Below are 22,326 nucleotides of genomic sequence, written 5' to 3'. Positions count from 1 at the left end.
TCATTGTTTTTTCTGTAATTTGTACCTGAAATGTTCACAGTTTCAAAATTCTTTTTAGAATTTTAGTGCAGATATAGAATAAGACATATAATTATGTTCATTTTTAAAAAAAATTATTAAGAGTTATTTTTAATCTGAAATTTTCAGTTTACATTTTTTTTAGAGAGTGCAGCTAATAATTGGAATAAGACATATTTAATAGAATTGACTTAAGATTTGATATAATATTGTCTCAAATTAGCTAAGCCCTGTTTGTTATTATTGAGAATTAAAATTAGATGAGGAGTTTCTAGCACTGCGTCTGATGCACTGACTGCTGTTAGTGAGCTCATTTTGTTGAAGTGGCGTGGAGCTTTTCGCCAATTAGACATAATTGATGCTAACGATTTTGGCAGATCTTTTCTGTGAAGTGAAATTTGCCACTGTTTGTTAGAATAATACTTCCGTCATCACTCTTGTAGTGATTAGAATTCCAGAAGAATTTCCCCAGCAAGACACCTTGAATTATGTAGACTGTTTACTGTAGAGCAATGATGATATTTAAAATCTTCAAAGGTTGAAATCCTTGTATTCTATAGTCATTTTAAAACCTTGAAATTAAATAATATTTCAAAGTATTCACAAACAAAGTGTTAGGTGATGAATATTATGCAACAGTATATCTTAAAGCATATAATGATAAGAATATACATAATGTAATTCTTAACAATGCAGTTTAATAGCTGTTGTCTTTCTAGTCAATTTAGTATAAAAGTCACTCAGTTTGTGACAAAATTACAAATTAGCAAGGGCTTTAACCAAAACACTAGAAGGAAGTGAATGTTATTTCACCTTTTAAAGGCTTGTGGGATAAATAAAAAGGAACACATTGTATTGTAATTGAGATGATTTTAGATCAAGTTTCACCGTGTGTCAGATGGGTTGTTTATACAGAGTTGTTGCCCCTTGTATAGTACTGTATACTGTTTTTACCATTCCCATATTTCACTACACTGGCATTGCTGGTAGTTTGAGAAAGACCTGTAATCTCTAGTTCATGGGTGGTAAATGCGCAATCCAATTCCCACTGGGAATACGCTTAAAATGGGTTGCGCGACTTCCGGTGCTGGGGTTGCGCATCAATATATACAAAATCGAGGTAGGTGGGATTTTGTTTTTGTAAATAATGACACATTTACGAGTGTTTTCGAAAAAAAACAAAATGCTATTCGACACAGAATTGAATAAAGATCATTATGTTTGAAATACCAAATTATTAATTTAAGAATCAGCCCTGATATCACGAAAACTCTGCTGGCTCGATCTGTCAAAAAAGTATGGAATCATGAAAAATGCAAATTTTCTAACTCTTGTGCCTTCTTTCTGGAAATGTGACACTTCTGATGATCAAACACGTGTAAAACAGTCATGAATATTGCATACACTTGAATGAAATGTTGCTTTTGGGGGAAAGATTGGCAAGAAAACAATCGGGAATGGGGTTGCGCCCCGGGAATGGAGTTACGCGTATACAATATATACATTATGATGTATACGAGCAACTCCATTCCCAGTGCGCAACCCCATTCCCGATGATTTTTTGTCAATTATGTCCCCGTAAGCAGGATTCGAAGCAAATGATTTTGATATTCGTTACTTCATAACAGTTGAGTTATCATAAAAAGCATCAGATGTCCTCAGATTAGGCATATGAGGTCAGAAACTGCCATTTTTGTTGATTTCATACTTTTTTCATGCTTCGTGTCGCCAGAGTTTTTGTGATAATAGAGCCAAATCATAAATTACAAACCAGATATTTTACATATATGATGTTTAATCATATTTGTGTCGAATAGCATTTTCCTTTTTTCGAGAAAATTTATTCTTGTCTTATACTAAACAAAGTCATAACTTCACATACCTCAATTTCAACTTTTTTTACGCGCAACCCATATTAAGCGTATTCCCAGCGGGAATTGGATTGCGTGTTTACCACCCGTGTAGTTGTAAACAAGAGTTCAGACTAGGCATGATAATTGACTTATTATTAATAAATTAATACAGGATAGAGGATTCATGATTATGCCAGTCTATCTACATTGTTACATAAATATAATGAAGTTTATCTTACATGGAGCCACCCATCCGACAGTTATTTTGTTTATGTCCTATACCATTAAGTGTATCTTAAAGATTCTAAACATTAAGAGAGTGCAAATTTTGGAGCATTAATTTTAAGCTGCAGCTAACAGAAAAGGAAGCTTAAATGTGAACTGGTTGTGGGGAATGAGGTTAATTATTATTGGCTAGATCCTCTGCATTGCCAAAATTGCTGTTTTGTTAGGAAATGAATATGAATTTGATTAAATTTCATGGATTGATTCAAGCAAGAAAATCATGAAAATTAGTCATGTTTTCACAGTATTCCTTTTACTTCTAGGGAAATTCTGCAGGTGTTAAAGAAAGGAGTTATTAGTGTTCTGGAATTTTTCCAGCCTATGTGCAGACTGATTCTAAATCAAACTTGATTAAAATAGAATATATCGTCACATGACAAATGATTATTCAACAATGGAAAAGCAGGTTTTTAGTCCCTGTCCACTATGGATGGATTAGAATGGAAAACTGTGATTGTATACTTCAATTTAGAAATCGTCTCTAAAATATTAGAACAATGTTCTGAGTATAGTCTGAGTATGAAAAATGGCCTAAAATTTAAGAACAGTGTACTGAGTAGTCCGAGTAATTAAAACGTGGCCACCATCTCTTTAACTAAATTGCCATAATAGGACATTATGTTTGAGAAATGCATTCTGAAAATGCCACTTAATTATTTCAGTATTTCTAAAAACAACTTCTACATATGAGTAGACATTTCTTAGATGTCAGGTAGATTTATGTATTTTCATGTAATATTATACTTAAAGTACATTTTGTTGCCAAGGTGTTATAGATTTTAAGGAGAAAAAAATACTGTTATTTAGAAATTTAATATTCAGGGAAGTTCAAAATTCACATTCTGTTTTTTTTTTTTTTTTAGCTCACCTGTCACATAGTGACAAGGTGAGCTTTTGTGATCACCCTTCGTCCGTCGTCTGTCAGTCAGTCCGTCAGTTCGTCAGTCCGTCAACAATTTCTTGTCTGCACAATAGCAGCTTCATTTATGATATGATTTTAACCAAACTTGCACACAACTTGTATCACCATAAGATCTTGGTTCCTTTCTTGAACTGGCCAGATTCCTTTATGGGTTCCAGAGTTATTGCCCCTGAAAGGGCCAGAATTAGCTATTTTGACCTTGTCTGCACAATAGCAGCTTCATTTTTAATTTTATTTTAACCAAACTTGCACACAACTTGTATCACCATAAGATCTCATTTCCTTTCTTGAACTGGCGAGATTCCATTTTGGGTTCCAGAGTTATGGCCTCTGAAAGGGCCAGAATTAGCTATTTTGACCTTGTCTGCACAATAGCAGCTTCATTTATGATTTGAATTAAATCAAACTTGCAAAACACTTGTGTCACCATTAGATCTCGATTCCTTTCTTGAACTGGCCAGATCCCTTAATGGTTTCCAGAGTTATGGCCCCTGAAAGGGCCAAAATTGGCTATTTTGACCTTGTCTGCACAATTATAGCAGCTTCATTTATGATTTAAATTTAATCAAACTTGCACACAATTTGTATCACCACAAGATATTGGTTCCTTTTTTGAACTGGCCAGATTCCATCATGGGTTCCAGAGTTATGGCCCCTTAAAGGTCCAAAATTTGCTATTTTGGCTTTTGCAGCCATATGGAGACTTCATTTATGGTTTTATTTGATATAAACTTCCAAAATATCTTCAACAACAATAAATCTTGGATTCCATGATAAATCTTTCAGATCCAAAAATTATTTTATATCCGATTACCTCCCCTGATTGTAATCAAAATGGATTTATATCAGTAAGTCGTTATAGGACTTATTTGAAATTTCATTATTGTCATTAGTTGGACTGAGACAATCAGGGTAGATAACTATGGACTGATTTTATGTCAAATTACCTCCCTTTATTTCAAATTAATATGGGTATTTCTCCATAACAAATGAAGATACTGATCTGAAATTTCAACAGATGGACTTGGACAGTCAGTGAAGATCATATTGACTGAATTTATGACAAATTACCTCCCTTTATTTTTTATCTAAATGAATACACCTTAGCAGCTTCTAATGAGATTGGTTTGAAATGATCATATCATTTTGAGCAATGGTACTCAGGTGAGCGATATAGGGCCATCATGGCCCTCTTGTTTGTTGTTTTTTTTTAAATGGCTTCATTTTATTGACCTGTCAGTTCACACATTATACTAAGTTGACCTCCTGGACTTTGGCATGCTTGGTAAAATTCATTGGTATTGGCGTTATAAATTTCTAATTCTGAAAAAAAAGGAAGATATTTTAAGAAAATAACATAGAATTTTGTATCATATTTTTGACATTTTGTTTCCCGTTCATTAAATGCAAGAAATTTCCCTAAAGTTGGGTGAAATCGAGTGAAAGATTTTATGAATGTTTTAGTGTGACGAAGTAGAGAGATGGTAATCATGACTTTGATAAATGATACAGTATTTCACTTTAGGTGTAAAGAAAAGGTATTGCAAAAATGAGTGCACATGCTGTGAATGAAGAAAAACAAATCAGTTTTTCTAACATAACTGGCAATGAAATTGAAATGCACAGGGCTTAAGAATTTTTCTCATCTATTATGCATGAGTAATGTTTCTTTTTCATCAGAAAATTGTTTAACAGGACTTCCATGAACAGTGCTGATATTTTCCGATGTTTCTGGAAATTTTCAGAACAAGTTATGCCTGAAACACCTGTACCAGATTACGGAGATGCGGCGACTCAGGAAAACCAGAATGTTTTTAAATTTGCCCAAAAATTTCAAACTGTTTTAACAAACATCCAGAAAATAGGTATTCCTTACTAATTTCACGCACAGCTTTTTATATAGGATGTGTCGTCACTTTGAGGGAGTAGAGCTGGTCTAATAATTCTGTGCTTTTTGTTGCTTATTAGTCATATTCTATTTAATTTTAATTCCTATTCTTTTATAGCTCTTCGTACATGGGATGTTGCCAAGTGGTTAAGGTGGCCGACTGAAATCACTTAATTGCCCCTCTCTGCTGTGGGCTTGAAACCTCACTTTATTTGAGCTGCGCCATGAGAAAACCAACATAGTGCCTTTGCGACCAGCATGGATCCAGTCACCAGCCTGCGCATCCACACAGTCTGGTCAGGGTCCATGCTGTTCGCTTTCAAAGCTTATTGAAATTAGAGAAACCGTTAGCAAACAGCAAGGATCCTGGCCAGACTGCGCGGATGCGCAGGCTGGTCTGGATCCATATGCTGGTCGCGTATGCACTATGTTGGTTTTCTCATGGTGCGGCATATTTACTGTATACCTTGCATTGTAACTATGAGTGAGTCCTGTATTCTCTGCAAGCAGAAGACGCCATGCTCCAATTGTAATAAAAAAATCAAGGTCGAGTATTTGAGGTCATAGACTGAAACACTTAATTGGCTGCAAGTTGCCGTTAGTTCAAACCTTGCTTCAGATCAAGAATTCTTTCATGTGAGAAAGTCATCAAGCTGATTTATGTGAGGTTTATGGTTCTACCTTGATGCTCACCCTGGTCTGAACAAAATGCCCAGAGTGTCAACTTCGGTCTTCTCCACCTCCAGATTTTAGCTTTGTGAGCCAACCAAACTAATAAAAAATTCCTTTGAAATTTAGCTTCCTCAGATATCTTCCCCAAGAGCTAAACTAATTTATATGATTCTGAGCATTTTATAATAATTTCTTGCAAAGATTTCTTTAAATGCAGTGGGTTTTTATTTTGTGACTTAAGTGGGCCTAAATTAGAAAGACGGCTTGGGTCAGTCATGCTCCTCATGGTCTGTTGTATGTAAAGTCAAGATGAAGGGAACTATATAATACTGTTATAAGGGTCCCTGCAACCTATGACATAATACCGATAACCTGAAATAGTTCAGAAAAAATTGAAGTTTGTCTCTTAAAGCAAAAACAAAATTAGATTTTCTCATTGATTTACATTTATCAGATGGTGATTGTAATTGCATTATAGTGTTGGAGAATGTTATGGCATTGTGAATGATTCAGTCTGTAACATTGATTTTGGCATCAGGAAATTTAAAAGAAGTGCATCTGCTAAAGCAGTTGTTACATGCATTCTTCTTTTTTTTCTTTTTTTAAGTTTTTATGCAATATCATTTTGTGGGAAATAAACTGCGTACTTCATATCTAATATCATTGGATATTAATAGAATTATGCTTTTTTAGCTCACCTGTCGTGACAAGGTGAGCTTTTGTGATCACCCTAAGAATCGTCCGTCGTCAGTCCGTGCGTCCGTCCGTGCGTCAACAATTTCTTGTCTGCACAGTAGTGGTTTCATTTATGATTTTATTTTAACCAAACTTGCACACAACTTGTATCATCATAAGATCTCGGTTCCTTTCTTGAACTGGCCAGATCCCATTATGGGTTCCAGAGTTATGGCCCCTGAAAGGGCTAAAATTAGCTATTTTGACCTTGTCTGCACAATAGCAGCTTCATTTATGATTTTATTTTAACCAAACTTGCACACAACTTGTATCACCATATGATCTTGGTTCTTTTCTTGAACTGGCCAGATTCCATTATGGGTTCCAGAGTGATGGCCCCTGAAAGGGCCAGAATTAGCTATTTTGACCTTGTTTGCACAATAGCAGCTTCATTTATGACTTGAATTTAATCAAACTTGCACAAAACTTTTGTCACCATAAGATCTCGGTTCTTTTCTTGAACCGGCTAGATCCCTTTATGGATTCCAGAGTTATGGCCCCTGAAAGGGCCAAAATTAGCTATTTTGACCTTGTCTGCACAATAGCAGCTACATTTATGATTTGATTTTAACCAAACTTGCACAAAACTTGTACCACCACAAGATCTTGGTTCCTTTCTTGAACTGGCCAGATTCCATCATGGGTTCCAGAGTTATGGCCCCTTAAAGGTCCAAAATTGGCTATTTTGGCTTTTGCAGCCATATAGAGACTAATCATTTATGGTTTTATTAGTCCCCTACTGGTTGAAAACCAGTTTCGGGGACTATAGGAATGCACTTTTCCGTCATTCCGTCTGTCCGTCCGTCCGTCTGTCCGTCCGTCTGTCCGTCCGTCCGTCCGTCCGTCCGTCCGTCCGCAATTTCGTGTCCGGTCCATAACTCTGTCATCCATGAAGGGATTTTAATATTACTTGGCACAAATGTTCCCCATGATGAGACGACGTGTCATGCGCAAAACCCGGACCCCTAGCTCAAAGGTCAAGGTCACAATTGGAGGTCAAAGGTCAACAGGGCTTTTTTCCTGTCCGGTCCATAACTCTCCCATCCATGAAGGGATTTTAATATTACTTGGCACAAATGTTCCCCATGATGAGAGGATGTGTCATGCGCAAATCCCGGACCCCTAGCTCAAAGGTCAAGGTCACAATTGGAGGTCAAAGGTCAACAGGGCTTTTTTCCTGTCCGGTCCATAACTCTCCCATCCATGAAGAGATTTTAATATTACTTGGCACAAATGTTCCCCATGAGGAGACGACGTGTCATGCGCAAAACCTGGACCCCTAGCTTAAAGGTCAAGGTCACAATTGGAGGTCAAAGGTCAACAAGGCTTTTTTCCTGTCCGGTCCATAACTCTCCCATCTATGAAGGGATTTTAATATTACTTGGCACAAATGTACCTCATAATAAGACGATGTGTCATGCACAACTTTCAGACCCCTAGTTCAAAGGTCAAGGTCACACTTAGCAGTCAAATGTTAACATAGCATGAACAGGGTCTGTTTCGTGTCCGGTCCATAACTCTGACATTCATTAAGGGATTTTAATATCACTTAGCACAAGTGTGCCCCATGATGAGACGACATGTCATGTGCAAATCCCGGACCCCTAGCTCAAAGGTCAAGGTCACAATTGGGGGTCAAAGGTCAACAGAGTTTTTTTCCTGTCCCGTCCATAACTCTGCCATCCATGAAGGGATTTTAATATTACTTGGCACAAATGTTCCCCATGATGAGACAACATGTCATGCGCAAAGCGCAGACCCTTAGCTCAAAGGTCAAGGTCACAATTGGAGGTCAAAGGTCAATAAGGTGTTTTCCCTGTCCGATCCAGAACTCTGTCATCCATCAAGGGATTACAATATTACTTGGCATAAATGTTTCCCATGGTGAGATGACGTGTCATGCGCAACACCCAGTACCCTAGCTTAAAGGTCAAGGTCACACTTTGAGATCAAAGGTCAAGAGGATTTTTTTCCTGTCCGGTCTATAACTTTGTCATGCAAAGCAGGATTTAGATATCAGTTGGCACAAATATTCCCCAGGATGAGACAACATGTCATGCGCAAGAACCAGGTCCCTAGGTCTAAGGTCAAGGTCATATTTAGAGGTCAAAGGTCAAATTCAAGAATGACTTTGTAAGGAACATTTCTTCTTCATGCATGGAGGGATTTTGATGTAACTTGGACCAAATGTTCACCACCATGAGGCACCCTTGTTTTTAGAATTACGTCCCTTTGTTATTACTATAAATAGATTTTATTGTAACTTTTTTATTACTGGCGGTAGAGAAAAATCGAGACCACTTTTCTGTGGTACAGCATGCATGTTACATCCAATTTTTAGGTGTATTTTGACCTATCTCTACCTGGTAAAGAGTTTCTTGTGGACTTATATTATATAGATTTTTTTTTTTTTTTTTTTTTTTTTTTTAAAGATTAATTTCCCTTTGTTGTTACTATAAATAACTTACATGATAACATTTTTATAATCAGCCAAAAAAATTCAATATGAAAACAACTGTGGGTTTTTACATATGCACATTTTAATCCAAGTGTGTTGTTATCACATATTGTATATGTAGTACAATATCGTTTATACATCATTGACAGATATCAGTTCATTATGTTATACTGCAGTAGAGAAAATTAGGTGCCTTCCAGTAGGGGACTTTGTATTGCATGGCAATACTTCATTCACTTGTTTGATACAAACTTCCAAAATATCTTCAACAACAATAAATCTTGGATTCCGTGACAAATCAGATCCATTCGTAGGTTCCAGAGTTATTTTATATCTGATTACCTCCCCTGATTGTAATCAAAATGGATTTATATCAGTAAGTACTTATAGGACTTATTTGAAATTTCATTATTGTCATTAGTTGTACTGAGCCAATGGGGGTAGATAACTATGGACTGATTTTATGTCAAATTACCTCCCTTTATTTCAAATTAAAATGGGTATATCTCCGTAACTAATGAAAATACTGATCTGAAATTTCATTTATGTCAACAGATTTATTTGGCAGATCCTTCTCTTGTTAACTTACAATCATTTTTTTTTTAATTACGTCCCTTTTACGTTACTATAAATAGCTTGTTTTTAGTAACTTTTTTATTATTGGCCATAGGGAAAAACCGAGACCACTTTTCTGTGGTACAACATGGATGGTACCTCCAATTTCTAGGTGTATTTTGACATATCTCTACCTTGTAAGAATTTTTTTTTTCTTTTCGGTTCAATTTCTCCCTTTGTTGTTCCTGTCCTTTGGACTTAGATATTTTTTCTGAGGACCTTCTTGTCCTCAAGTGCAATGATAACAGGTGAGCGATATAGGGCCATCATGGCCCTCTTGTTTCCTTTCTAATTGGTTATAAAAAAGTAGTGGTTCAACTTAAAGCTATTAGAGCTAGATTACCAGCTGAGTATCACATTATCATGTCACTGGTGTGATGAAATCATTGCTTTTTATTGTCTTCTTGTATGTTAGCACAGCTGAAAACTCCTGCCACTCACCCTGTGAGTTCAGAATTCTGTCATGTTTGGAAGCTTGTTTAACCAGGTGGGGTCTTCCCGCAGTCCCTGAAATTATGTTGAGGTGGGCTTTTGGGATTACACTTCATAAAGCTTTCTATGATGACCAAATAAGTGTCAAACAAAAGCAGGAACATTATACTTTCTGTAATATATTGATGAGACTTAATTAATCTAATTAAGCAATTTTTCTGCAGTAATTACTGGTTAGCAGGCTATCAGTGCACATAACTTTTGTGTTTTGCAATGTATATATAGTGCTTGTTATCATATTGTGTAATGAATTCTTAAAGATACAAAGGGAAAAAACGAAGATAAAGCAATGATTTCTGTTTGTGAAATATTATTAATAATATCTTACTCTGTATTTATCTAGATTTGTCACCCTATATTATTCTGTTAACATTTCTTACCAGCCTCAAAAGTCTTATACTACTAATGAAACAAAACAAAAGGAGACATTAAAAATTAACATTACTTTTATTAGCTTGACTATACGAAGTATATGCCATTGGAGAGCTATCCTACTCATGTCGACGTCGGCATCTTTCCGCGTCTCCAGCTTGGTTAAAGTTTTTTTTACACTTTCTCTTTTTTCTCCTTATCTCTGTAATTACTTGATGGATTTGTTTCAAACTTCAAATAGTTATTCCTCATCATCACCCACATCATATGGCACAAGGACCATAACTGTCACACCAATATTTTATTAATTATCCCCCCTTTTTACTTAGAATGTCAGGTTAAAGTTTTGGTGCATTTTCACTCTATCTCAGTTATTACTGTATGGATGCGATTCAAATTTAAAATAGTTGTTTCACATCATCACCCACATAATATGACATAAGGGCCATAACTCTGGCACCAATTTTTCATGAATTATGCCCCCTTTTTTACTTGAAATTTCAGGTTAAAGTTTTGGTGCACTTCCACCCTATCTCAGTTATAACTAAACCGATTTGATTCAAACTTAAAATAATTGTTCCACATCATCACTCACATCATATGGCACAAGGTCCATAACTCTTGCACCAATTTTTCATGAATTATGTCCCTTTTACTTAGAATTTAAGGTTAATTTTGAAACATCTTCACTATATCTCAGTTACTGCTAAATGGATTTGATTCAGACTTAAAATAATTTTTCCACATCTTCACCAGCATCATATGACACATAGTGCAGAACTCTTGCACCAATATTGCATGAATTATGCCCCCTTTTTGCTTTGAATAGTTATTTAATGTTTTGGTACACTTTATCTTTATTTCTCTTATCACTTAATACATTTGACACAGATTCAAGTTATTGTCGAATATCTTCATCCACATTGGAGTCATTAAACACTCCAATGACAGCTCCAGTTTCCTTAGATGTGCCCAGTTTCACTATCAAGCTTTAAAATAGTCAAGTGTGCTGTCTCCTGTGACAACCTTGTTTTCTTGGGAATAAAGGTTTCTGTTTTGACAAAAAGTGTTACATAGTTTATAAGACTTTTGAAGCTGAGTACATGCTATAGTCCCTGTATAAACACCACCTGGGGCATTACATTTTGTGAGCAGGGGGCTGTGTTGTTTTAGGCCTCTTTTCTAAATTTCTTAAGTGAATAGAAACTAATGTGAAATAATTGATTTCTGAAGGTAATAGTTTTTTGTAGGTTTCACAGGTGTGTTAGTGGTGAACTTAAATCCTAGTAAGTAAATAAAATTCCCAATTATTTGTTCTTTAAAAGTTGAGATCCACGAATGCATATCACCACGAAATAGCCGTCTGAGCCGAAACAACAAAATTTCATGCCCACAAAATTAAATGATTTCACAGTATATATCCAACTTCTAACTTTTTATTATATGCCCGAAGAGACGTTTTAATTTATATTATGACGCCAGTGTCAATCCGTCCATCAGTCGGTCCATTAGCAATTTCGTGTCCACTCTGTAACTCTTGAACCCCTTGAAGGGTTTCGAGGAATCTTGACACAAATGTTCACCTGACACTGAGACGACATGCAGAGCGCATATTTTGGATGGTTCGCTTCAAGGTCACACTTAGGGGGCAAAGGTCATTAGACTTTGTTTCCGCTCTGTAACTCTTGAACTGCTTAAAGGATTTTAAAGAAACTTGGCACAAATGTTCACCACATTGAGACGACATGCAGAGTGCATCACAGTGCTTCGGATGGCTCGCTTCAAGGTCAAGGTTGCACTTAGGGGTCAAAGGTCATACCTTTTGGTGCTCTTGTTTTTCTTAGTGAATTTGGTGGGGCTTTTTAGCTCACCTGAGCACAAAGTGCTCAAAGGTGAGCTTTTGTTTTCCGTCGTCAACAATTTGACTGTTAACACTCTAGAGGTCACAATTTTGGCCCAAACTTAATGAAACTTGGTCAGAATGTTACACTCAATAAAATCTTGGACGAGTTTGACATTGGGTCATCTGGGGTCAAAAACTAGGTCACCAGGTCAAATCAAAGGAAAAGCTTGTTAACACTCTAGAGGTCACAATTTGGGTCCAATCTTAATGAAACTTGGTCAGAATGTTACCCTCAATATAATCTTGGACGAGTTCGATATTGGGTCGTCTGGGGTCAAAAACTAGGTCACCAGGTCAAATCAAAGGAAAAGCTTGTTAACACTCTAGAGGTCACAATTTTGGCCCAATCATAATGAAACTTGGTCAGAATGTTACCCTCAATAAAATCTTGGACGAGTTCGATATTGGGTCATCTGGGATCAAAAACTAGGTCACCAGTTCAAATCAAAGGAAAAGCTTGTTAACACTCTATAGGTAACAATTTGGGCCCAATCTTAATGGAACTTGGTGAGAATGTTACCCTCAATAAAATCTTGGACAAGTTTGATATTGGGTCAACCAGGGTCAAAAACTAGGTCACCAGGTCAAATCAAAGGAAAAGCTTGTTAACACTGTAGAGGCCAGATTTATAACTGTATCTTCATGAAACTTGGTCAGAATGTTAATCTTGATGATCTATAGGCCAAGTTCAAATCTGGGTCAGGTAGGGTCAGAAACTAGGTCACTAGGTCAAATCAAAGGAAAAGCTTGTTAATACTCTAGAGGCCACATTTATGATGTATCTTCATAAAACTTGGTCAGAATGTTAATGATCTCAAGGTCCGGTTTGAATCTGGGTCATGTAGGATCAAAAACTAGGTCACCAGGTCAAATCAAAGGAAAAGCTAGTTTACACTGTAGAGGCCACGCTTATGACCATATCTTAATGAAACTTGGTCTGTATGTTAATCTTGATTATCTGTAGGTAAAGTTCAAATCTGGGTCAGGTGGGGTCAAAAACTAGGTCACTAGGTCAAATCAAAGGAAAAGCTTTTTAGCACTCTAGAGGCCACTTTTATGACTGTATCTTCACGAAACATAGTCAGAATGTTAATCTTAATGATCTTTAGGTCAAGTTTGAATCTGGGTCATGTAGGGTCAAAAACTAGGTCACCGGGTCAAATCAAAGGTAAAGCTATTAACACTTCAGAGGCCACATTTATGACCATATCTTGATGATACTTGGACAGAATGTTAATCTTGATATTTAGGTCAGTAGGTCAGGTTAGCGATACAGGGCCTTCATGGCCCTCTTGTTTTCAGTGAGCATGTGTTAATATGGGGATAAAACTATATTGTCTTAAATTTGTAATTTAAGCAAGTGTTAAGTGTGTTTTCAGTTTTCAGTTTCTTTTGTACTACTGTCAGCTTTACACTTACCTATGAAGCCAAAATTTCTTTAAGATGTATTCTTTTTCTTATTTATTAAGCAACATGAAACTCATAAATGTATTATCTTTAATAAAAAGGTAAAAATGTTTAACTGTTTGCTTTAACAGAAGAGGAATAATAATGTACTGGATAAATTAATTAGAAACTCACAGTAACCTCCCCTTAGTTGACTAACTCCCATCATCTGAGTAATAATGGAACTATTTTTGGTTTAATGGGAAGTGAATCGGTATATTTTATTTTGTTCTTACTTAAGTTCCTGTTCCAGCTTGGTGTTTTCAAGTGTTAAAAATTTCATTCTTTTTAATACATAAGAGTTTCATAGAATACAGACAAAAGTCTGTATTCTATGAAATCAAATTGGTTTATTTATTTACTTAAACAGTGTTGTGTATGATTGTCTTAGATAGATAAAAATAGTGGTGGAATAAACAGAACACCATAAACTAATATGGAATTTTACCATTTGAACATTGACCCCAATGGATATGTTTAATGAAAAAAAAAGTATATTTAGGGGCATTAGCTAAACAAAGGAGAGAAAAAAGCATTGCATGAAAACATAAAATAAGCTTAAATTTTCAGCATTCCAATGCAGAAATTCTAGTTTATTGTCTGAATTTTGGTTCTAATACAAAATGTATTTGTACTAATTCAGAGGACATGTATAATGACAGCATGGAGCCAGAACCAGACTACAACGATGAATTGGATACAGTTGTCTTAGAAACGGAGAATGGCAAAAAGGAACGTCCACCATCTCAGTCCTCAGATGACGGTCTTATACCGGCAAAGAAATTACAAAATCCGTGTATTGAGTCGCCGACACGACAGGCATTACATAAAGAGTTGTTACTCAACTACAAAAGGTGTGTTTGTTTTTTATGGGTCTTAATTTTTAAACAGTAGTTCAGTGTTGCAGCGATAGAACCTTAGTCCAGATCAGGAGGTCATGGGTTCATATCTTAGTGAGAGCCAAATTTGACCAGAGGCAATCGTATTTGACCAGTTATAGACATGGTTACTTCTAATCTTTGAAACTTTGCTTTTAACTGTCATCTAGACTTACAAAGTCTGTTGAGATCAAATAGTCTGTAATAATATTAATTTCTTCACACTGACACTAAATTATTTTCTCTCTAGGCTCATCTCAACAGAGACAGAGGCAAGAGATATTGTAAAATTTTTTAGAAAGTGGTATCAGAGAGGATTGATTTTATGGCCAGGTGCTTTACATTCAATGACTCTAACGACTGATGCCAGTCTAACTGTCATCATGTGCATGTTGCAAAAACAGTGCTTTGTAAACAAATTTTGATTCACCAAGTGTTTAATTGTCATTGCTACACAAACTTGCAGTGTTTGCAGAAGAAAGGAGAATTTTTCTGAATATCTTCTGTGAAGCCACTGTGTCATTAACATTTTTGTATAAAATAAAGAAATTTTTACAATATTTTCATAATTTAACCTCAAAACTATGTTCATTATCAATTCAAATGAATTTGAGTTCATATGCTTTGGCAAAGGATTAATAAAATTTACTGCAATCTTTTTCACGTAACAGAGGAGTAAATGTACTGGAGAAGCCAGAGTTAAACAAAGTATTACAGAATCGTCGAGAGACTCAGAAACGTAAAGAATGGCAGGAGCAAGCGTCTAGCAAACGGACAAGTCTTGAGATGAAGTTAGAACAGAGAGCTACGAGATTAAAGGTATACTAAAGATATAGAGTGATACTGTTCACTGTAGTAATACATACCAAGGAGAGCAGTGAGAAATAAAGCAAAAAATACAAATTGCAATGCTGGGCCTTCTTTGCTTAGAGCTGTGCAGGTCACTGATTTCAAAACACTTCTCAAAGGTGAGGGATTGAAATTTCACTTTTGATGTAGTATTATTTCATTTTGACGGAAATTTCCAGCTGGTTTGTGAGTTGGTGGTTCTACCACTACAGTGCCTACCCTTATTTGAAATAAGACCTGAGAGCACCGTCTGTTGTCATCAGAAACTGGAAAGTTACAAAAAGGTAAAGGTAATGGTCTTGTTTATTATAGTGTCACGCCTATTAAAAGGGCCAGCCAATTTGGCTTATGAGACACCTTTATTGTGCGTACCAATTACCTCCCACTATGCCAGGCACCAGGCGGATAGAAGTCGGTAACCATTTAACTAGCTCGCGGCTCACGAACCAGCCTTTTCAGAACGAGTCCCATGACAAACATCCCCCGGACGAACGCTCCCCGTAGGCCTCGAACCTTCGACCTCCCAATCCCGAGGCGGACGCCTGAACCACTGTTACAATATAACTTAAATTGTGTTAATATGATGTGAAATCAAGCAACACCACAGTAACATTAACAGTTGACCTGGGTTTGAGTTGCTTCCATTGTATCTATAAAAGATATCATGTAAATGTGTCAGCAAGAGTCGTGGAACTCTCTTTTCAATATATATATAGATTTTCTTATGAAAACTACGTTTTTTGCTGCAAAATCAAAAATATTGAAGTTATCCCAGAGGCTAAGATACTCCTACGACATTGTTAATTCATATTTAGTTCATGTAAAATCTGGTAATGTTAAAATAGCACATTCACCAAGTTGGTAAAGTAAACATTGAATATGGCAGGCCTGGATCCAGAAATATTTGATTGGGGGTCCCCAGTTTAGAACAAAGGCGTCAGCGGCGAGATGCACAGCGCCGAGAGGGGGTAGGTACGGGAGGGGGCCTCTGTCCATATTTTGGGTAAGTTTGGGGGTCTCCTCCCTGAATTTTTTTGATATACAGATATGAAATGGTGGCCTCGCATTTTTGTGGCGCGCCCCCCCCCCCCCCCCCCATGAGTGGTTGGGGCATATAGATTTGCTCTTGTCCGTCCATCCGAAGTTCGTGACGCGCCTAGCTCAAAAAGTATTTGATTTAAATTGATGAAACCTTGCAAGAGTCTTTATCATGATATAAATTTGCGCACCTCCTATTTTTCGTCTGGCTCCAATCCCTATTTTCAGAGTTGTGGCCCCTGAAATAGTAAAAAAATGCACATTTTCATCTTGGGACACGTTTAGCTCAAAAAGTATTTGATATAGATTCATGAAACCTTGCGTGAGTCTTAATCATGATATGAACTTGCGCACCTGCTATTTTTCATCTGGGTCCCCTCCCTATTTTCAGAGTTATGGCCCCTGAAATAGTCAAAAATGCACATTTTCACCTTGTGACGCGCCTAGCTCAAAAAGTATTTTATATAAATTTATTAATCCTTGCATGAGTCTTTATCATGATATGAACTTGTGCACCTCCTATTTTTCATCTGGGTCCGCCCCCTATTTTCAGAGTTATGGCCCCTGAAATAGTCAAAAATGCACATTTTCACCTTGTGACGCGCCTAACTCAAAAAGTATAACATACAAATTAATGAAACCTTGCATGAGTCTTTATCATGATATGAACTTGCGCACCTTCAATTTTTAGTCTGCCTCCGCCTCCTATTTTCAGAGTTATGGCCCCTGAAATAGTCAAAAATGCACATTTTCACCTTGTGACGCACCTAGCTCAAAAAGTATTACATATAAATTGATTAAACCTTGCATGAGTCTTTATCATGATATGACCTTGTGAACCTCCTATTTTCTGTCTGCCTCCGCCCCCTATTTTCAGGGTTATGACCCCTGAAATAGTCAAAAAATTAACATTTTCACCTAATTATGTGCATAGCTCAAAAAGTATTTGATGTAAATTCATGAAACATTGCTTGAGTCTTTATCATGATGTGACCTTGCGCACTTGGCATTCTTCTTGAAAATCTTAGCACTTATTACAGAGTTACAGCCCTTGAAATAGCCAAAATAGTGGATTTTTTGTTTGTGATGCTCATAGCTCAAAAAGTATATGGCCTAGAATAATGAATCCTTTTCATAAAATGTTTGTTGAGGCTATACCCCATTAAGACTGCAGACATTTGAATCATTCCCCCTTATTTGTGACAAATGTACCAGTGGGGGGGGGCACACCCTGTGTCCTACAGACACGTTCTAGTTTGTCTAAATTTTGAGGTACTGTAGGGGTACTTCCCTCATTTTAGGGGGGTCAGGGGGTTCTCCCCCTGGAAAATTTTGAAATATAGGTATGAAATAGTGGCCTATGGTGCATTTTGGATCTAAATTTTGAGAAAATGTTGATTCGGGCCTGTGTGGTAAACTATTTTTTATTTATTGCAGGAGGATGAAATGAAAACAATATCGGAGAAAGATGAATCAGAAAAACCTGAACTACATAAGGTCTTCGCAAAATTTGCTCAGAAGTCAAATGGACAAGTAAAGTGAACGTATCTTCAACAGACAATCTTCCTCCCCCAATCCTAGTGCTTTCAGTCATTTTTCAGTCATTGTTGTTCATTTGTTGCTCTTAGGTGTCAATAGTTTATTGCACAGTCTTGACCAACTTTGAATTTGAAATTTTGATTGTGCTTGATACATTTTGAAAATGTCAAGAATTATGAGACCAACATTAAGAAAATTGTAAGCTGTTTATTGTCAGTTGATGAAGATGGTGCAGATAACTTCATTATTTCATTCTATTGTTCATTTTGGTTATATTTAGATAGAGTATATAGGTAGTTATGTAAAGTAAATATCACGAAAAAATGTATATATATACAGTTACAAGATATTGTCGTATCATTTTGTTTGAGCAAGTTACTAAAATACACGGTAGATTTTAGGGGATAATACTATAATTAAAGGGATATAGGGTGTGTTGGCTTTATTCCTTTGACAATTCCACGTTCTATGGACATGTTCTAGGTAAATGGAATAACTTAGAATAGTATTCTGAAAAATTTGGAACATATGTGTACTGTTCTAAATAAAAGCTTTAGGGCAGAAAGGTGACATGAAAGATCAGAGTAGATGTCAAACAAAGTCAAGCAATTGTTCCAGTCCACTATGAATGGTCATGATAAAACTGGAAACCAGTTTGGAACATGTTTTCTGTTCGTTGATACCAGTTTCAGATCAGCATTCTTGAAGAGTTCTAGCGCCCAAAGAATCAAGCCTAAAGTCACAATCTACCTTGTATCAAATTTAATGTGTACCAAATAGTTACTACGAAACAAAAAACATTCAATATTATTTGAATTAAAAAGCTGTATACATACAAATAATACTCGGAACATTAAGGAATGAATGTTTCCTTTCATGACATACAGTTAAACGAGAAAAAATGTTTACCTAGCCTTTACAGTGCATAATTGAAAATAAAATTGCTCAATCAAAATGTCAGTTATGGTTTTTCAAGTTTGCCAGACTTTTTTATGGCAAGTATACAAAGACATAAAAGATTCTAATTTCACTTCTCAAGTCATGTTTTTCATTAAAATTATTAATTTTTGTGCATAAATTTTCTTTCAATCAAAATTTCATTCTGAACTGCTTTTTCTCTCTCAAAAGTCAAGTTAGCAGTATCACAAGTTGAAAAATTTATCCATTACCATAGAAATACTGTTTATCAAAAAATTCTATTTCAGTAACCATAGTTAAGTGCATTTTTATTACAATGGGAACTGTTTAATCAGGATAATGGTCACAGTTTGATTTTGTGTATCTTCGTATATAGTAAATACTTTTACATTTACGGAAAGTAAACAAATGTAATATTCCAACTTATTAATAATAAATTCATATTGTAATTTTACCTAACTCTCAGAGTAAATGTTTAGATAGTATCTCAGCAGAGCTGGGTATTTTCATCCACACCTATTACCAGTAAAGGAATCATAATCACAAAAATTGTTTTCAATCACATGAAACTAATTTTTTTAATTCATTTTATTTAACCCTTACCCTGCTATATTTCTATAATGAACTTGTCCATCTTTCAATTTGGACAGTACCATTAACTGTTAAAAGGGGTCCTTACCATAAAGATACTGAATGGCGAACAGTGCAGATCATGTACAGGCTGATCATGATCTACACTGGTCGCAAAGGCAGAATCAATCGTGTCCAGCATGATAAAGGTTAAGGGTCTGCCCATTCATGACCTGGAGAAACAAATGCTTTAGTTAGAAGTGTATTAAAAACAGTACGGTAAACAATGTTTATACTGTTATCAGACACTTCTGAAGTATTCAGGGTAGTTGCATTCTTTGTTTTCATCTGTATATAAGACCATCATTAACTATAATGGGTGTATAAGGTCATAGAGTAGGTAGAGTTTGCAACAAATTTCAGGCGCCAAGGAGTCAAACACATGATTGTCCAGTGATACTAGAACATAATATTTTGGGTATAAATGAATGTCTGTTATAGATATATAATGCCCAAACATATTTGAAAATGTGGCAAATAATTGCAAAATGTCTGTTTTAACTTGGAATGAAAATGTTTATGTGTAAAAAGAGTACTGTATATTAGGTTTAAAAAATACTACACTCTTATATGTGTATAAGTTTACACAGTATAAATATGTCATGCCACAAAAAAAGAGATTTTTTTTTTAAATCTGATATGTAATTGTGTGTTTATGTATTTAGCCTAGTTAAATATATTTGATGAAGATATTAGAAATTTAAATCGAAATCATTTGATATATATATTTTTTTTAATGGGCATAGTACATCTTTAACAGAATGATGTTCTGACTCAAGACTGCTTTTTCTCAATTTGTTTACATGTTCGTGTAACTTGACTTGAGGCATTTGTTGCAGAGATCATCATGTTGTTTGACTCTGAGGCACTTTAGGGCCAGTTGAGGTGTGAGAGCAGCATTATATGAAAGTAATTCCAGAAAAAAATGATTATTTTGAATGTGTTTCATAGTTAAGTATTATGACTATTGCAGGGAGTGTAGTATATTTGTTTGTTACCTATGAGTTGCCTAAATTTCACCTAGGCAGACTTTTGGCAGGTTATAAGTTAGTGTATTGTATCTTAGTGTTTGTGGATGTTTCTGTCTGATTCACCTTAACTGTATTTGATTTCCTACCCTCTCTCCCTCCCGCTCCATCCCCAACCCCACCCACAACCGCCATCAGCTATATTTACCTTTGCCGAGGTTGAATTCTATACAATAAAGGGAAGCCACCCTGCTGGCTTGCAAAAAATGGATGGTGTTACCCTGGTGAAAAAAAAAATGTGGTAAGGGGATGGTGGGGCATCATGGTTTTATGACTTTTTTAATAACCTAAAACACACAAAGAAAAACCATTAGGAATTTTAAAGTTGGCCAGCATTATTCATTTGATATATGTTATATAGGTCTTTAATACAATAAAGAAATGTAGGTTGTGTAGAATTAACTGTTTACATTGCTGAATTCATATTTTATTCTATCCAGATTATAATAGGATGAAAGTTTATGCACTTGTGTATCATTTGCCTTTGTTAAATGGCAGGATGCTAGTGTATGTAAATTTTTCATTACAGTAAGTTTAAAATAGAAGACCATTATATGTTCTAATTTCCAGTTATGAGTGAGTTACACGGAGAGAGACTTGTGTATATGCTAAGACAGTGTTTCTGTCATTATTGTAAATAGTCTGGAACATTGTAAGGACAGAATTTGATTATTTAGTATAGAGTATTCTAAAGAAAACTTAAGAAAAGTAAAGAAACTATTGAAACATTTTATTAATGAAATTGAAAAATTGTATATTATATTCATAGAGGATACTACATGAGTGTCTTTTCATATTGAATTTATTAAACAAGTTTAATAAAATGTGAGGCTGTGCTGAGCATTTTATCAATATTATTCAGTGAGTTTAATAAATTCAGTGTGGAAAATCACAAATGTAATATTCTTTTTATCACATGTTAGCTTTTCCTGTCAAAACATAAAAAAATTCTACTTTCTTTAACTATTATAAACAAGTCACTTTGACCAACTCTCCTATATTGTAAACGACGTTGACGTCAAAGCTTTATTTCACTAGTGTATTATCATTTTCATGTAATGGCTTTATTACATTCCCTGCAACATCAAACATGTGGTAATAGTTACTGATAAAATTAATGTATCAGTTTAACGAAAACTATATTGATGAAATTTGTAGTAAAAGTAATGTTCCAGCAGACCAGTCAAAGTTTATAATAAATATATGGTAATGTTTCTTGTACCTCAAAATAGCACTTTGGTAATTAACTTCCTTGAGGTAAAGTTTTAAGTTGGCATTTTATAATAGCTCACTAAAAAGCTTTTTCCTCACATATTACTGTTCTGAATAACTAACTTTTACTCTGTTGTTTTCTTTCAAATACTCAGATTTTGGAAATTGTTTTGGTAATTCCAGATTTTTGATTTTGGTTTTTTATCAATATTGATAACCAGTAAGTTTGAAATCCTTTTTTGCCCTGAAGAGCAGAGATTTATGTAATAAATGGCTTTGCCTGATTTTTATGTGTTATAAAAATGTTTTGATATACTTTCCATAATATGTCTAATATGATTTTTGGTTATTTTTTTTGTGTTCTGTTTTGACTTTTAAGTGCTAACCGTGGGATGAATTAGCTTCTTTTTTGCCAAATATTTTTGATAATTAAAAAAATATTGTGTGGTTCAGGTAATATTGAATAAGTTGGTAGATTGTTTTCTATGCCCCCCGAAGGGAGGCATATTAGTTTTCAACTGTCCGTCCGTTCTTTAGTTTGTTCGTTCGTTCGGTCGTCACAACGTTAACTTTTT

The 22,326-nt window shown here is 35.4% G+C and overlaps 1 protein-coding gene across 4 annotated transcripts in view; it reads left to right on the top strand.

Moving 5' to 3' along the window:
* LOC123528625 (uncharacterized) overlaps nucleotides 1-22,104 on the top strand; it is a 52,263-nt gene extending 30,159 nt beyond the window's left edge. For 2 of the 4 annotated variants that reach the window (XM_045308486.2, XM_045308487.2), the window contains 4 exons: nucleotides 4,824-4,943; nucleotides 14,303-14,513; nucleotides 15,209-15,356; nucleotides 17,862-22,104. In XM_045308486.2, coding sequence (XP_045164421.1) covers nucleotides 4,824-4,943; nucleotides 14,303-14,513; nucleotides 15,209-15,356; nucleotides 17,862-17,966 — 584 coding nt within the window. In that variant the 3' untranslated portion in view covers nucleotides 17,967-22,104. The remainder of the gene's footprint in view (nucleotides 1-4,823; nucleotides 4,944-14,302; nucleotides 14,514-15,208; nucleotides 15,357-17,861) is intronic. The other 2 variants (XM_045308488.2, XM_045308489.2) reach the window with 1 other exon arrangement.
* Nucleotides 22,105-22,326: the final 222 nt, after the last annotated feature.

This window comes from Mercenaria mercenaria, chromosome 13 (assembly GCF_021730395.1).
Source record: "Mercenaria mercenaria strain notata chromosome 13, MADL_Memer_1, whole genome shotgun sequence".
Lineage (NCBI taxonomy): Eukaryota > Metazoa > Mollusca > Bivalvia > Venerida > Veneridae > Mercenaria > Mercenaria mercenaria.
The sequence above is the reverse complement of the archived record's forward strand: the minus strand, read 5'-3'. Positions and strand labels throughout refer to the sequence as shown.